Genomic DNA, 16917 nt, shown 5'->3' with positions numbered 1-16917 from the left:
CAGGTTTGCTATAGGACATTTGTTTGTATAAATATTATTTTTCAAAATGGCGAATTATGGATTTAGAGTCAGCAGCATCTTGTATTGCAGTGGTTTAATGCTGTTGCTTTGTTCTTCCTTAGAGCCTTACCTTTAAAGAGAAAATGACGAGCCTCAAGTTTAAAGAAAAGCCAACAGATGTTGAAACCAGAAGCTATAAGGTCTTGTTGCTATCTATGGTCAAACTGATCCATGCTGACCCCAAACTCTTGCTCTGCGTACGTAAACATTTTAAAAAAAATAATAAATGACCATGAGACCCTTGCAGGCATAATCTTGTGCTGCAGGTGTCTTAATCACGCCTTACATGACTGATTTGTACTAATGGCTCTAGAGCAGTCTGATGAGGCTGGAACAATGTTCATAATTATCATTACTACAGCTACTGCATTCTCCCCCCCCTCCTACTACATTTATATTCTGACCTTCAAGAAGCTCAGGGCAGTATATATGGTCTCCCACCCTTTCCGTGTTTTCTTCACAACAACCTTCTTTTGTAGGTTAGGCTGAGAGATGGTAGCTGGCCTGGTGAACATTTGAACGTAGGATTTGAAACCAGGTCTTCCTACTCCAGATTGTTTTAACCACCGTTGGTATACAAACTTGCATAGCAGTTACAATAATAGAATCCTAGAGTTGGAAGGTACCCACAAGGTCATCTACTCCAACCCTCTGCCTGTAGCAGGAAATTGTTGTTGTTATGGTACAGGATTTCTGTATAGCCTTCCTCACTGACTCTCACAATGAGTGAGAGTCTTGCAGACCCAAGATGGTTCACATAGGCAGGTTATCGCCAAACGTTTTTTCTTTCTTTTTTTTTTACAAATGGAGTTTATACAATTAATGTTCTATGAGAAACTCATAGAACTTCTCATTTCCAGATGTCTTCCCTCATGGTGTGGTCATCATTCTTTTTGCTGACTCATGCCATCTGAGCTTCCGGCAGAAGCAGCCAGATATCAGGTGTTATTCATTCTTTCTGCTGACCTCCACACTCCTCTACCTCGGCTTATCGCACTGATTCTTTTGTCCTCTCAAGACCTGGTGATCAGATCCTCCTAAAGCAGGGGTGTCCAAAGTTTTTGGCAGGAGGGCCACATCATCTCTCTGACACTGTGTTGGGGGCCGGGGGGGGGGAAAGAATTCATTTACATTTAAAATTTGAATAAATTTACATAAATGAATATTTTAAAGATGAACTTATATGAATGAATGAAGGTCTTGCAATAGCTCCAGGCCTTTAAATGTCCTGGCACAAAGCAAGGCCACCCTTTCTTTCGCTGCCACTGTTGCATCACAGACATGAAACAGCAAGCAGTGGAGGAAGCCCTCATCCCACAGCTCACGCAAGAGGTGAAACAGTCGCCCTCATGCTGAGAGCAGTTGCGTCGGGCCTGTGCAGACTCCAACAAATCTCCGGAGGGCCAGAGGCTCATTGGAGACTGGGAGCTCCCTGAGGGCCGCATTGGGAGTTCTCAAGGGCCGCAAGTGGCCCCAGGGCTGGGGTTTGGGCACCCCTGTCCTAGAGCATCTTTAGCAGGTGCCTATCAAACCTCTGCTTGAAAATCTCCATTGAGGGAGAATCCACCACCTCCTCAGCAATCTGTTTCACTGCCAAACCACCCTGACTGTCAAGGATTTCTCCCTGATGTCTAATCAGAAAAATTGCTTCATGGGTTATATAAAATGCTTCATTGCTATCCTTTGATCCATACATCATATGCCTGTAAGCAACTCCTCATAACTGGGGGCAGCTTTGCCACAGTATGTGCATACCCAGTAACCTCATTTCTAATTTAACATCAGAATTTTTAGATTCCTATCAAGCAGTTGTTTTGACCTATGGGGTGGTCTGAGGACACATGATGCATCCGCCTTGCTAAAGCTAACTGTATCTGCATCGCTGTCTGGGTGGGAGTCTGCCTGGAACCCCATGCGCATCGGCTTGAAGCATGAAAACAAGTAAATGTGATATAAATAAAGTCAGCTTCTGGTAGTGCTGAACGGAGACCATGTTAGCAACCGGTCATTTTTAGGTTGTGATATGGCGGGTTGATGTTAAACACAGGTGCATGAGTGGCCTGTCTGATCCCTTAAGTGTTCTTAAAGGAGGCCTTTGTGTCTGTAAACTCATACTTGTAAGCATAAGCTCACCCATCCCCCAATTTTACATGCAGAATCCAAGAAAACAGGGACCCGAGACACAGGGCAGCACAGCCGAACTGATAACGGGGCTTGTCCAGCTGGTGCCACAATCCAGCATGCCTGAAATAGCACAAGAGGCCATGGAGGTAAGGGCCTAGTGTGTGTGTGTCCTTTACATATATGCAGATTTATCCACATGTCTTTTTATCTAAATGTGAGCCTAAAAGTCTCCCCCTGTCCTGGTTTTTGTATCAGCTATCTTTAAAGTCTTCAGATCGTGACTCCCCCCCAAGCAATTTTGTATGAAGAGTGACATGTATTGGAACAAGCCCTGAATAAAATCTAGTTCAGAATACAATATATGTAATTGTCTGTTTTTTGATTGAGCTTCTTTTCCAGTCTTTTTTTTTTTTCCTTATATGTTACTAGCACACACTACAGTGAGAGAAACTGGTCAGTACTAGAGCTCTGTTGGAATTGACAAGAGGATTGGGAAAGTAGGAAAACCTTAACTATACTTCAGTCTGGGATGCTTTCTCATTCTTTGTTCCCCAGCTCTGTACTAGGTGTCTCATTTTACAGCCTTGCTGTCTGCACTCTCGATCAAGCTGTGGGTGTTTTGAAGGTTCCTGACCCTTTCAGTTGAATTGAAATGATGGTTCTTGGCAGCCTTAGAGCAGTAAGGGATTCTTCACATGTAGGAATTTCACTCACTTGGAAGAAATAGACACTGATCTGCTTTGCTGCTGCTCCTTCCACAGCACTAACTGGTGCTGTGTTCTTTCCTGCTACCAACAGTGCATTCTTGCCACTTCCAACCCTGTCTAGATAATTCAGTAGCTAACAGCATCTTGCATGCCAAATGCTCAGCTGGTACTAAGAGGGAAGGAGGTAGTGGCTAGTACTTGGTATGGAAGAGACAGTGAAGGAGGTGGCAGTGGCTCAGTGTAGATAGAAGGACCTGGTTAGGTGGGTTCAGATGTTGTGACTGAACTTTGAAATGGCCAATTAATATGTCTGTCTTAAAGATGCTCACGTTTTAGCCTTGTGAGCGCAAAATTCTGTCACTGAAAACCCTTCAAGGAAATAACATGCAAACTCCTTGTAGATCACCCTGTGTGATGGTCCACCTGGGAAGTATCCATTATTTCTGTCGCAGAAGCACCTTTGTGCAGGTATTCCAACAAGTGTGGTGCCTCTGGATCTCCCAACTTGTTTGAGGTTTATGACCCAGCAGTTGCAGCCACCATCTCCCACACTTTCAGAATTGCCAACATGGGCAGTTTTATTCTGATGAGATTTTGTGCCAAGAATGGATTGATAAATTGTGACAACCTCATCAAGAATTCTTTCTTTTAAGGTATTCTTTGTTTTTCTTTGCCATGACCTAATTTAGTTATACTTACAACTACATTGCTATGCGTGTGGAAATATTTTGTCAGTGCTCTTTTAATTGAGGTTTTTGGGTTTTTTTGCTTTTTCTTGGTATGTTCAGGCCTTACTTGTGCTTCATCAGTTAGACAGCATTGACTTGTGGAATCCAGATGCTCCCATTGAAACATTTTGGGAAATCAGGTATGGTTATAACCTGTTTTGGGTTTGGCAGAATTGGATTTCTCATCAGTATCTTGGCCTGATGAGATGAATTATGGCTTAAAATTTTATTGTATTTTCAACTGTATTAAAAATGGAGGCAAAATCAACAAGAATCAAATTGTGTGAAAGCTTAGACTGTTTGTAAATCCCCCCCCCCTGTAATTAAATATAAGAACAGCCCCGCTGGATCAGGCCATAGGCGCATCTAGTCCAGCTTCCTGTATCTCAACTGTAGCCCACCAAATGCCTCAGGGAGCACACAAGACAAAAAGAGACCTGCATCCTGGTGCCATTCCTTGCATCTGGCATTCTGAGGTGACCCAATTAACTCATCATTAATTAATGTTCTCAGTGGTGCTTAGTCATTACAGACTAGCAGCCCGATCCTGGCAGCCATGGCCCCTGGAGAAACAGCAGCGTGAAAATGGCGAATATTGTATCCTGTGGGCACCGGGAAGTCGCTGAAGGTCTCCTAAGGGGAAGTGGATGTTCACCACTCCCCCCGCACACCCATTAGCGCAATTCTAAGACTTACCTGTATCTGCAGTTAAGTGAAACCACGTGTACAGGATCCATGGATACGAAGCTCCCCCTGTATAGATGAATAAATGGAATCACTATCTGAATTTTTTATATCTTTAATATTCTGAGAAATTTGTGTTACAACCTCTGATGCTGCAAAGAAACATTGACCAAAGGCATCCTTGGTAGAGGATGCCTTTGTCTGCCTATCATAGGAAATATCCAAATTCGCTATCAAGGGATGTGGTAGAGAATAATTGTGGTGGGATGAAAGGACTAAAAGATGATCCCTTACAGTGTTGAAGCATTTGTATATCTATCATCACAGCTATTGTAACCAATTATTTATAATAAGTGCATAATGATTATCATTTTTTATTCCTGCAGTTCGCAAATGCTGTTTTGTATTTGCAAGAGACTAACGAGCAATCAGATTCTCAGCAGTACGGAAATCCTCAAGTGGTTGAGAGAGATCTTGATCTGCAGGAACAAATTCCTCCTGAAAAACAAAGTAAGTGAACTCTCAAAACCTGTTCCAATGTGGCTTGCTCGTTCCTTTGCTCACCTTCCTTCTTGGTGGAAAGAAATTTGACTAGCTCCAGCCGTACCTGCATTCCTGCTCAGTAAAGGAAGTGAAAACGTTATGTAAATTCCCCCCCCCCCCAGAATTTTGAGCTTCACCCTCTTGGTGCCAAGGAAAGCACCCCCAGGGGAAACACAAACCTTTTTCAAGACTTCCCTTCTCCTATCCCTGTTCTGTGTATCTGTATCAGCTCGCTGTCTTACAGTTTGGAAGAGCTGTAAGTTTACAGCCTGCCTGTGTTATGGGAGAACAAGCTGGTGGCTCCCTGTCTTACCCAACTACACCTAGAATGGGATGTAAAGTTTGCATAGGACTTACCAACACAGGGCTATATCATGTAGTTGCTAATTCATTAGAGTTGAGGAAATGACTGTATAGTTTTGTCCTGCGTAGGTCCTGTGCAAAGATGCCCAATATATGGATGTCCAGTAAGCTCCCGAGCTGCTCCTCCACTGCAGAAATAATCTTGCACTATGCAGCCATTTTTAAAAATATGTGCTCTATCCCCCCTGTATTTACATCGTTTTCATGGCATTTGGTTATAGCAAAAGTAACCATGCCATCTTATGAAGCAGATTTCAGGGTTCCCCCCCCCCCCGTCCCTTAACTCCACCTCTGAAACTTGGCTTTCAGAAATATTTTTCACAAGAGTGATGCTATTGTGCACTTGTGCAATATAAGCCCTGGAGGATTGTTCATGTATAGAGGGAACATGCACAGGTAGGAAAAGAGGACACAAGGGAGATGAAAGAGACCACAGCAATGATCAAATTTCCCCCCAAATTAGAATTCTTAATTTTCAAAGAACCATCACTTCCAGGCGAACAGTAGGATGAATCACAGTCCATGTTGTATCATTTTAAGGCTGAGTAATTGAAGCCCGTGGCTGAGAGTGCGTGGTGGAGCTTATAGAAAGTAAAAAGGAGCCTTTGATTTTCACAAGAAGCTAAGCACATATGTACGCTTTATGGAAGACACAGGTAGAAAGAAAGTCCCTAAGAGCAAGGAACTCCATGATAATTGGATTCTTCTTGAAAAGGGTGGTTCAGAAGATCTGAAGAGTTTGCACAGCAGTTCCCAAACTCCCAGAGAGTTTGGGACTCTCTGGGAGTTTGGGAACAGCTTTAAGTTTTTGCAGGGGTGGGGGGTGGCAGCAGCAGGATTGTCACAGTCGTGTTGCTGCCAGGGACAGAAGGGGTTTCTTTACTTACCACAGACAGTGGTGGCTTCCGGGATATGTAGGGAGCTCCACAGAGTCCTCTGCAGGGTTCTGTGCACCTCAGAAAAGCTAAAAATAGTGATTATGACCCAGTTTTGCAGTTGCAAACCTCTGAAAATCCCTGCACTAACAGCTGAGAAATTAGGTTCTATTCTCCCGATGCCAAAATGCAAATCTCACTGAGAGAAGCTGCTATGTTTCCCTAGAAATAAGGTACGTGCTTGCAAAATAGCAGGTGCATAAGCAGGTGCAAGACAATTGGAAGAATCTGTTGTGGAGCAGAGCTCAAGCACATTTAGGGCTCAATCCTATCCAACTTTCCGGATCTGATGCAGTCACAATGCAGCCTAGAAACAAATGTTCCCTTACCTTGAGGAGGCGTCTGTGACTGCCTCCTCCATGCATGGTGCAGCACATGTCCCGTTGGCACAGCTGCATCAGTGCTGGAAGGTTGGATAGGATTGGATAGGAGAACAAAATGGCTAATATTATAATGCCATTGTACAAATTGATGGTAAGGCCACACCTGGAGTATTGTGTCCAGTTCTGGTCGCCGCATCTCAAAAAAGACATAGTGGAAATGGAAAAGGTGCAAAAGAGAGCAACTAAGATGATTACTGGGCTGGGGCACCTTCCTTATGAGGAAAGGCTATGGCGTTTGGGCCTCTTCAGCCTAGAAAAGAGGTGCCTGAGGGGGGCATGATTGTGACATACAAAATTATGCAGGGGATGGACAGAGTGGATAGAGAGATGCTCTTTACACTCTCACATAACAGCAGAACCAGGGGACATCCACTAAAATTGAGTGTTGGGAGAGTTAGAACAGACAAAAAAAATATTTCTTTACTCAGTGTGTGGTTGGTCTGTGGAACACCTTGCCACAGGATGTGGTGATGGCGTCTGGCCTGGACGCCTTTAAAAGGGGATTGGACAAGTTCAAATCCATTATGGGTTACAAGCCATGATGTGTATGTGCAACCTCCTGATTTTAGAAATGGGCTGTGTCAGATGCAAGGGAGGGCACCAGGATGCAGGTCTCTTGTTATCTGGTGTGCTCCCTGGGGCATTTGGTGGGCCGCTATGAGATACAGGAAGCTAGACTTGATGGGCCTATGGCCTGATCCAGTGGGGCTGTTCTTGTTCTTATGATTGGGCTCAATTTTGTTCTTATGATTGGGCCTTAGGGCACAATAAGTCCTATTTTGTTCAATGGGGCTTACTCTCAGAAAGTGTGGTTAGGATTGCAACCTTAGTGTACTTTGGGCCATACACCATGTTGAGCTCTCCAGCTTAGCAGAGTCCACACACTGAATTCATATTTGTAGCTGTAGTTTCATGCCATTGATTGATGACCTGTCAGACTTTCTTATGGACATGTCTGACAATTGAAGGATACCAGATTAATCTCAACTGTTTGCTATAAAAAGCTCATACTAAAAACATGACACTATGTTAAGCTTTTCCATTTTTCCAATCATAGGGCAGTGTCCTGCAAATACAAGTTGATGGCAGAAAAGGGTGATCATGTGGCAGTAGTTCTATCAAGACACTATAGTAAGGCAAGACTATTTTAAGTATACAGTATTTCTGAACTAGAGAAGCATATGGGGATAGGGCCATAACTCAGTAACAGACTGAGAGCCCAATCCTATCCAGTTTTCCAGTGCCAGTGTTACCGTGTCAGTGGGGCTTGCACTGCATCCTGTGGTGTGGTCACAGAGGCCTCCTCAAAGTATGTGAACATTTGCTATCTTACCTTGGGGTTGCATTGCAGCTGCACTGGTGCTAGAAAGTTGGATAGGATTGGGCTCTCAGTCACCACTGCTTGGTGACTTGAGCTTGGTGATTCGAGCTTGGTGACTGTATCCTTGACTGCTGTTTTTCTGTAGGGAGCAAGCCAACTTTCCTGTGTCCAAGCATCTTGTTTTAAGGTTCAGAATCTTTGAAATCATGTTCTCCCTTCATAAACGGAGCCCCCATCACTTCATCTCTCTTTCCTCCCCTCATCTTTCCCAGCGAGTTTTATGATTTTTTTTGTATTTTTTTCTTCTCCCCCCCCCCTCTCTCTGTAGCAATCAGATAGGAGTTCCTGTCCCTCTCTCTTCCTTTATGGGGTAGGATGTGATGTCTCTGGGGGTGGAGCTAATCAAATTTCTCTTGACCACGAAGAGATGTTGCGCTGTACTCCAGGAGCTACGCTCAGGAAGGGCAAGGGCAGCTTCTGCATGGTAAGTACAAAGCGAGGAGGGTGTTGTCATACCTAGTGGTACTTGGTCAGTTGGTAAATCTGCACTGTCTGCATGACGTAGCCCTCCTTGGGCTTTTAACCCTTTTGTCTGGGCTGTAAAATTTTACACTTTACTACAGTGTTTCTCAAACTGTGGGTCGGGCCCCACTACGTGGGTCGCAAACCAATTTCAGGCAGGTCTCCATTCAGTTCAATATTTTATTTTAATGTATTAGACGATGCTACCATAGTAGGTGACTGCATCTGGGGAAATGTTACAGCTCTGTACTTTTAACAGGCTACTATGTATATGCTTTTAACAATGATAGAAAATGGGACTTACTCCTGGGTAAGTGTGGGCAGGATTGCAGCCTAGGATTGGTAAACGTTTTCCTGATTGATGATGTCACTTCCAGTCATAAGATCACTTCCGGTGGGTCCTGACAGATTCTCATTCTAAAAAAGTGGGTCCCGGTGCTAAACATCTTAGAACTGCTGCTTTACTACATCAAAGCAAGGAAAGCATCTCCCAGATGTTCTCCTTTTGATTCTGGACAAGGGGGGGGATTTAGAAGCATTCGGAACATCATTTCGAAGAGCAGACAATTGAACAGAATCTGACTCAGACCTGAAAACTGATTTAGAGAGTCTTTTTAAGTGAACTAGAACTGAGCGCAAACCTAAAATTGTTTGATTGCCTGGAATCTGAACTGGAACAGAACCTGGGAACATAAAAAGTGGTGACAGGGTCACTATAAATGCTTCAGTCATTCAGCACTCAGCTTTCACTTGTAGAGTGAATGTTTAGAAAAGTAATTAATTTTTCTCAACTTAAATTGCTCATTTTTTAGTTACTTTGCGAATTTGTGTTTGTGATATTCTGCATGAAATGAATTGAAACTGGTTACCAGACCACCTTGTCATGAATAAGTACATGTTAGGCCTAGGTTGGCATGTGAAACCTGAACCAAACTAAGACAGTGTAACTGAGAAGTTGCTAGCAGTTTCCAGCTGCAGGAAAGTGAGTAAATAAACAAAAGGATTTGTTGTCTCTCCTTTGCTGGCCAGGAAGGACAGATAACAAGAATTACAACCCATTTAGCATTTAGGAATGTTTAGCACCTTAGCAGAGAGAGAGGCGCCTTATCAAGGGTGATTGAGTGTAGCTGTGGATCTTCAGTTGGGAGGGGTAAGAACTATGAGGGGTTAGCAACCAGGCCAACTTTGAGAAGGTTCTGTTCCTCAAGGGTTCTGATTGGACAGTCTAATAAGTATGAAGTCATCTCAGTACTATTAGCATAAGAAGTATAATAATGAGTGCCCAGGGGGTGTGTGGGAGTTCTTTCTTGGACGGAGGTTTGGGTGCAACATCCTGCACGCGTGTGAGCTCCATTGTCCATCATGGGCACCTGGCCCCATAGGTAGCCCTGGAGCTAAGAGATCTGCAAGATAACTGACCCAGGTGAGAGATAGGTATTAATAGAGATAGCCAGCTAGCTTTGTTATTTTATTGCTGATATGTTTCCTGGATGTTTATGCCTCTAGCATTTGCTGCCTTATTGTAGAGTGTGTAACCTTATGTACTTAATAAACTAAGATATCTTTTACTAAGTTGTTTCGTTGTCTGTTGGGGACAGAGGTTCAGAATCCTGCCTAGCCGTTCAGCAAGCTACCAAGTGCTCATTGAGGTCTAGTAACTTGAGGACCAAGGCTTTAATTGGAGAAAGAGCTCAGTGCCTGCAAGGGATAGAATTAAGCCTAGAGAGTCTCAGTGTCCCTGGATTGAGGCACTAGCATGTACAGGGTGGTGGCAGTACTACTGGGCAAGGGGCCTTGAGGGCTTTAGGGTTCGAAAACCAAGAACCTGAAGTACCCAAACCCCCCCCCCTTTGTTTACGACACACCTTTAAATGTCTGAAATGAAGGGTTGAAGAAATGATGGTCGCCTGAACTCCAACTGTTCAGAGTTTCAGCTGTCTGCCCAAGGGACCTTAATGCCATGACTTGTGTGCGTGTGTGTCTGTGTGTGTGTGTGTCTGTGTGTGTTTCTACCTGGCTGACTTGACTTTTCTTAACTTTTCCTGACCAAAATGAGTACCTTCAGCCCAAAATAGCCATAACTTTCTTAACATGTTTTTAAGTGCTGATGGGTAGGCATTCCTGCTCTAGCCGATGTGCAACTTAGACCTGCCACTGTATTATAGATGGTTGACCTGGGTTATTGAGCCTTTTCCCTCAGCAAGTCAGCTGCATCTGGTAGAATGGGTGAAGTCTAAGATGCAATGGGTGGGACCTAGTTTCTGGGTCCTTGTACCTGCCCTTCAGAAGACCAGCACAGTTTCTTCAAGACTTGAGATGCAGTGGGCCCGCCTGAAGCATAGCGGGGGTGGGTTTCTGGGTTCTCGCCTCTTCCCCTCAGCACGGCAGCAGCAATGAATTGTGTGATATGTGGTGAAGAAACCAGCTAAAAGCTGAGTGGCATACAGAACTCTGCATAATCTATCAGTTTTTCTTTCTTGTCTTCATCATTTTATACAGTGGGTCCCTGGTATCCCCAGAGAATCGAATCAGTGGGGAGGTAATCAAGGGCCTCCTGGACGTGACCAGAAATGAGGCGCAGGGAGGTTCGCAGCAGTAACCGGAAGTGCCTCCTGGCTGCGTCCGGGAGGTCTTGAGGCTCAGGGAGGCCATGCGCAGCTTCCCCGTGCCTCAGAATACCTCCTCGACATGACTGGAAGGCACTTATGGTCATGTCCAGAAGGTCGTTGACCAGGGCAAGGAGGACCCACTGTAGTGCAGACTTATTTGGCAGGTCGGTGGCACTTCAGCACATAAAGCACAGTCGGTAGCGTTCACTTGGTCTTCAGATATCACCAGGTTGTCTTAGAATGTGTCTGAAAGAGCTATTTATTTTATAAGCCACGATTAGTCACTTGGCCACTGTTCTGATTCTTTAGGAAAGCACTGCAGGATGCAGCGGGACTCCAATATGCCGCCAAGCTCAGACCAAGTTAGAGGTAGCCCTGTATATGTCTCTCTGGAGCCCAGACACCGAGGCAGTGCTTGTTGCCATGTCCTGCTTCCGGCATCTTTGTGAGGAAGCTGATATCAGGTGTGGCGTGGATGAGGTCTCGGTACAAAACTTTTTGCCGAACTACAACACCTTTATGGAGTTTGCGTCTGTGAGCAATATGATGTCGACAGGTAAGGAGACGAAGTGGACTACTCCATTTGGACTTCAGCTAAAAGCTTTGCTCTGATGAAATTAACTGTCCAGGCAGATAGTAAGTCCTTAATCCAGGAAATCAAAATTGATCCCGGAAAAATCAATTTGATTCTAGTTAAAGTGAATGGGGAAAAATAAGCTTCGTGTGTTCACTGACTTTATGATTACCTGCCCTTAGGAAGAGCAGCCCTTCAGAAACGGGTGATGGCATTGCTAAGGCGGATTGAGCATCCGACAGCCGGCAACACTGAGGTATGCCTGTTTTCATGTTTCATTCCTCCATTAAAAGGCTTTTTCCCATCGCAGCTGATGGCATTCTGTGGGGCATCAAGTCCGTTCCTATTTCTGAAAGACCCATTAAATGGTGATTTTTGTCCGTCTGTGTTTTTAGGCTTGGGAAGATACGCATCTGAAATGGGAAGCAGCCACAAAATTGATTCTCAATTATCCAAAGGCAAAAATGGAAGATGGCCAGGTAAAACAGTCATTTTTTAAAGAGGCGCTTTAGATCTTTTCAGGCTCTGTGAGGGATTGTTCCTTCTTGCTGGACCTCATGGAATCTGGTCTGCGGTATTATTCTTCCTTATGCTATCCAGCCATCATTTGGTATATTCTGGTGCTTTCAGACAAGTTTATTGTGCTGTGGAAAGACTATGCAGTATTAGATATCCTCAGAACTTACTCAGTCCCTCAGCCACAAAGCAACCTTCCATTATGCCATCTTTAAATGAAGTCAGAGAGGGCTCATTTTCTAATGGTCGAGTGCACCAAATTCCTTGCTTATGGAAAAGTAAACACAAAGATTAGATATTGGCCTGGTTCAGACATAATGCTAAACCATAGTTTGATCTTTCTTTGAATGCAACACCCTGAATACAGCATTTGAAATACAGTATCCTGAATTTTGATGTAATTTTGATAAGATAGTTGTTTCCAAAACCTGAAAGCTTTCAGTCTCTTCATCTTCCACGTGGAGAAGAAGGAGGAAGCAGTGACATGAGAGGCTGAGGGTCATTCTCATAAAGCAACCTCTGGATCAGTCTTTACTTTCTTTTGCCCTCCCCTCTGGAGAGAGGACCCTGATGACACCCCTGACTGCCAGGGACCAGAAGACTCAGCAAAGCAACAGAAGGATGGCCCCTGACATCAGAAGTTAGAGTCTCATAAACACACATACCTATTATTTAATTTTTTATTTTTCATTTAAATTATAAGCTTCTTTGGGAACCTGTTTAGGCTAAAAAAAAACTGGGTATAAAGCATGATAAACAGATAAATCATGGCTTGCTATTATGTCTGAACCAGGCCAGGGTGACAGAGTCAATAGCTGTTATAAATGAAACTTGGTTGACTTGATTCAAAATGTCTCAAAGATCAGCTATTTCATACACAGATCTATATTCACCCCACGATAATGAACTGCACAATTAACTTTTTCAGGTTATACAGTTTTGTTTCATGGGTCGTAATGTCTTAATAAGTATAATTTGATTTATCGGTCATGGAAGTATAGAGCAATCCCTGTGTACTTGGGGCAACATTGCCACAATGTGCGCAGACCCAGTGACAACTTTGGTTTAGACAGTTGCATGCCTGCCATAGACCGGGATGGGGAAAAGCCCCAGGCGCCGGCTGCCGGGACCCCGCAGAAGCCTCTCTGCTTCCGACGGGAGCAGAAACTGTGCTTCTGGTTTGCCGGAAGCACAGTTTATAGCGCCGGGGAACCTCACAGAGGTTTCCCCAGTGTGGGAGGAGGTTGCTTGAGGCTCTGTGAGCCTCTGGTGAGTAGGGGGGCGGATTTCTGCCCGCAGGGGCAGTGATAGCCCGCAGGGGGTGCCATTGCGGAGCTTTCCCCTGGGCGTGGGGCTGCAGAGGTTTAGTGCAGCGGTTCCCAAACTTTTTGACAGGTGGCTTCCTTGACCTGCAAGGGGCATTGGCCGTGGCTCCCCATTAGTGCTACAATCCTATCCATTGTATAGGGTGGAGGGTTTTTCATGAGGATTTTTCATGAGGATTCTGCGGCTCCCCTAGCTGGTCTCTACAGCTGGGTAGCCACGGCTCACAATTTGGGAACCACTGGTTTAGTGGCTGGCATGTTGGACCTGTGGTGGGTTTTTGCTTGACCATTCTGCTTGATCGCTCAGGAGTCAAGTAGCATGAACGCCTTGTGCAAGTCTTACTCAGCTTCAGTTTCTTTCGGTAAAAATTTTCTTCAACACAACCCTGGGACATCAGAAGTGTGCAAGAATTTACTAGACTGTACCCTGCTTTCCGAAATAACACAATGCACTGTTTGGTTTTATTCCCTGTGCACAACTCTTTGCAGGGTACTGAAAGCCTTCACAAAACCATAGTCAAGAGGCGCATGTCCCATGTCAGTGGGGGAGGCTCCATTGACCTTTCCGACACGGACTCACTGCAAGAATGGATCAACATGACTGGCTTCCTGTGTGCTCTGGGGGCAGTGTGCTTGCAGCATCGCAGCAGTGTGGGGTTTGTCACCTACAGCCCTCCTATGGGCCCCGTGAGCGAGCGCAAAGGCTCCATGATATCCATGTTGTCTACCGACAGCAATACGGAGACTTCAGTCAGCAAGTTTATGGATCGCCTGTTGTCCCTGATGGTCTGTACCCATGAAAAAGTGGGCCTTCAGATCCGGACTAACATTAAAGATCTCATGGGTCTGGAACTGAGCCCAGCACTCTATCCCATGCTTTTCAACAAGCTGAAAAACGTCATCAGCAAATTCTTTGACTCTCAAGGGCAGGTAAAACATTTGCTTAATTGAATTGTGTTACAAAATGAATACACTGTTGGTAATTCCCCCCCCCCTTTTGTGGTGACTTGTATACATCCATCTGTATCACTGAGTAACAAATATAATGCACAGAAAGTAACTGTGGATGCAATTGTAGGACTGCTTCAGAGTTGCTAGTGGGGAGGTTGTCTGGCAGCCAAAACCCTACAAATAATTTACCCTAGCATAATTTCTCGGTCTGGACCAAAAAGGTCCAAATGAGGGGTTCCTAAGCAGTGTCTCATCCTGGTATTAGCCAGCCTCAAACCTGCTTTGCTCTATGTCCTTAGACACATCTTTGTGACGGGGAATTTAGTGTTACTGGATTTTATTGCAAAGCAAAATGGCCTTGGCTCAGGCTGCATTCAGGTGCAGTGTCAAACCATGATTTGTCATGCCTGAGCCTATACCAGCATGAGCACCATGGCTTGGGAGGCGTTGCCAAGCCAAGGGCTGGTTTTCAGACCACAGTTTGCACTATAACTGGTTTGCTGTTTCATCTGTCTTCTCAAAGCATTGAAGACCTGCCATTAGGGCTTTTGCTCCATCTCAAGAGGCTACTTGCACCATACAGAGAGGAGCAAACGGAACAAATGGAAGTTGAGAAAATGGAGAACAAGGGCAGGCAAATGGCTGTAAAATTAGAGTTTGCAGAGTCTTAGTATGGTTAGCCCAAATCGTAGTTTAGTTTGAAATCTGAACTGAGCCTGTGGGTATAGGAAAAAGTTCTGTACTGCAAGTTCTCTTGGAATGTGTGTACGTGCAGTGCGTGATTTAATTTTTTGCATGTGTATGTACACTGCCCTTCTACCAGTGCTCTCCAGGAGTTTTAAAATTTCAAGTGCTAAAAAGACAAAACAATTAAAAAGCAGAATTCTCTCAGGCTGTTTAATTGGTGATTTCTCTAGCTTAAATTTCTCCTGTCCTCCCCTTAGAGCCCATAAAACTTTCAACGTACCCACTATGAAATGAGCAAGGGTCTGTCCCCACATGTGGTACATTACAAATGGCTCTTGCCTTTTTCCACTTCTTCAAGTGGCTCCCATTTTGGCTACATTAACCTGAGCGGAAGCTAGGGACAGCATACTGGGTGCCTGGTGCTCTCAATTCCAGACATTCAGGCAGTTGCACAAATAGCTGCAGTTGTGTGGTTTGTGTCAAGTGATAATCCAGCCCTGAGTGTTACCCAGAAAATTTCTCACAGCACAATTTGTTCCTCTGCAGGTCTTGTTAAATGACACTAACACCCAGTTTGTGGAGCAGACCATCGCAATCATGAAGAACCTGCTTGATAATCATACTGAAGGCAGCTCAGAACATCTGGGGCAAGCCAGCATTGAGACAATGATGCTGAACCTAGTCAGGCAAGTTAAACCATTTCTGCCCAGCGTTGCATATACGCAGCAGGGACCCAATGTGTGCACCTGTGGGCTGGGCAAAAATTGGTTAATCCATTGCCGCTACCCATAGTCTCCCTAGGGTGCTGTGTCCATCAGGAGGTGTGTTCTTTGTTGACATGTTGCAGAGTTGGAAGTGGGCAAAGGCTGTAGCTCAGTGGTAGAGCATCTGTTTTGCATGCAGAAGATCCCAGGTGCATTCCCTGGAAGGCGCTTCAGGCAGGACTAGGAAAGACTCCCTACTTGAAAGCTTGGGGAGCCATTGCCAGTCAGTGCATAGAGAGCACTGAGCCAGATGGACCAGTTAAAGTCAGCTTTGTATCATGGATTTACGGTCTGGTGCAGAGGAGATTAGATGAGAAGGGAGGGCGATGAAGACAGTTGTAGACAGAGGAGGAGTATGCTGCTGTTTCAGGTATACATACTTAGGCTTAGTAAGATAGAGTTTAGGGACTAGGGGGTCATTCCAGATGGATTGTGAGAGAAGATTTGAACAATGTTGGTGTTGTGGGAGGCAGTTCTAGGAATGCTGCCATAATGAAATGGCTTTCTCTCAGGATTTAAGGTCAATTTATCTGTCCTGTCGAACTGTTTCTAGTACCCAGGTGTTTTGAAAGAGATGTCTACATAGAGATTTATCAATGAAGCTTCATTCTGCGGATGCCAGTTAATTCAGAGGCTTGTGCCTGCTTGTTCCTTCCTAGATACGTCCGAGTTCTCGGGAATCTGGTCCATGCGATTCAGATAAAAACCAAACTCTGTCAACTCGTGAAGGTAATGATGGAGAGACGTGATGACCTGTCCTTCTGCCAGGAGATGAAATTCAGGTAGGGATCAATGGAGTTGTTTCATTGTGTTTCCTTTGTATAAATAAATAAATAATATAAATTGCTGTTTGGATTCTCGTGACGATGTTCTGTTCTTCAAGGAGATGGATGTGCTCATGTCATGGAAAGACTGAGGGGAGTAACTTTCACACTGTGTTTTATATCCCTCCATTCCGCCAAGAAGCTCAGGACGGCATACATTGAACTTCCGTTCTACCTCACAACAACCTTATGTGGCAGTTTACATTGAGAGATAGTTGGGTTGTGGCAAAAAGATAGGTTAAATTAGTTTAAAGATAAATAATAGTGACTGGTGTAAGGCCACCCAATGTGGTTCAT

General features: G+C 44.6%; 1 protein-coding gene across 5 annotated transcripts in view; it reads left to right on the top strand.

The window, feature by feature from the left end:
• Positions 1 to 16917, top strand: part of NF1 (neurofibromin 1) — a 177285-nt gene that overhangs the window by 31653 nt on the left and 128715 nt on the right. For 3 of the 5 annotated variants that reach the window (XM_066634972.1, XM_066634971.1, XM_066634970.1), the window contains 11 exons: positions 123 to 257; positions 2217 to 2330; positions 3680 to 3759; positions 4690 to 4813; positions 8177 to 8332; positions 11289 to 11535; positions 11736 to 11809; positions 11949 to 12032; positions 13884 to 14324; positions 15579 to 15718; positions 16456 to 16578. In XM_066634972.1, the coding sequence (XP_066491069.1) occupies positions 123 to 257; positions 2217 to 2330; positions 3680 to 3759; positions 4690 to 4813; positions 8177 to 8332; positions 11289 to 11535; positions 11736 to 11809; positions 11949 to 12032; positions 13884 to 14324; positions 15579 to 15718; positions 16456 to 16578 (1718 nt within the window). The remainder of the gene's footprint in view (positions 1 to 122; positions 258 to 2216; positions 2331 to 3679; positions 3760 to 4689; positions 4814 to 8176; positions 8333 to 11288; positions 11536 to 11735; positions 11810 to 11948; positions 12033 to 13883; positions 14325 to 15578; positions 15719 to 16455; positions 16579 to 16917) is intronic. The other 2 variants (XM_066634973.1, XM_066634974.1) reach the window with 1 other exon arrangement.

The sequence above is a fragment of the Tiliqua scincoides genome, chromosome 8 (genome assembly GCF_035046505.1).
Source record: "Tiliqua scincoides isolate rTilSci1 chromosome 8, rTilSci1.hap2, whole genome shotgun sequence".
Lineage (NCBI taxonomy): Eukaryota > Metazoa > Chordata > Lepidosauria > Squamata > Scincidae > Tiliqua > Tiliqua scincoides.
Note: the sequence above shows the minus strand (reverse complement) of the source record. Positions and strands in the feature narration are given on the sequence as shown.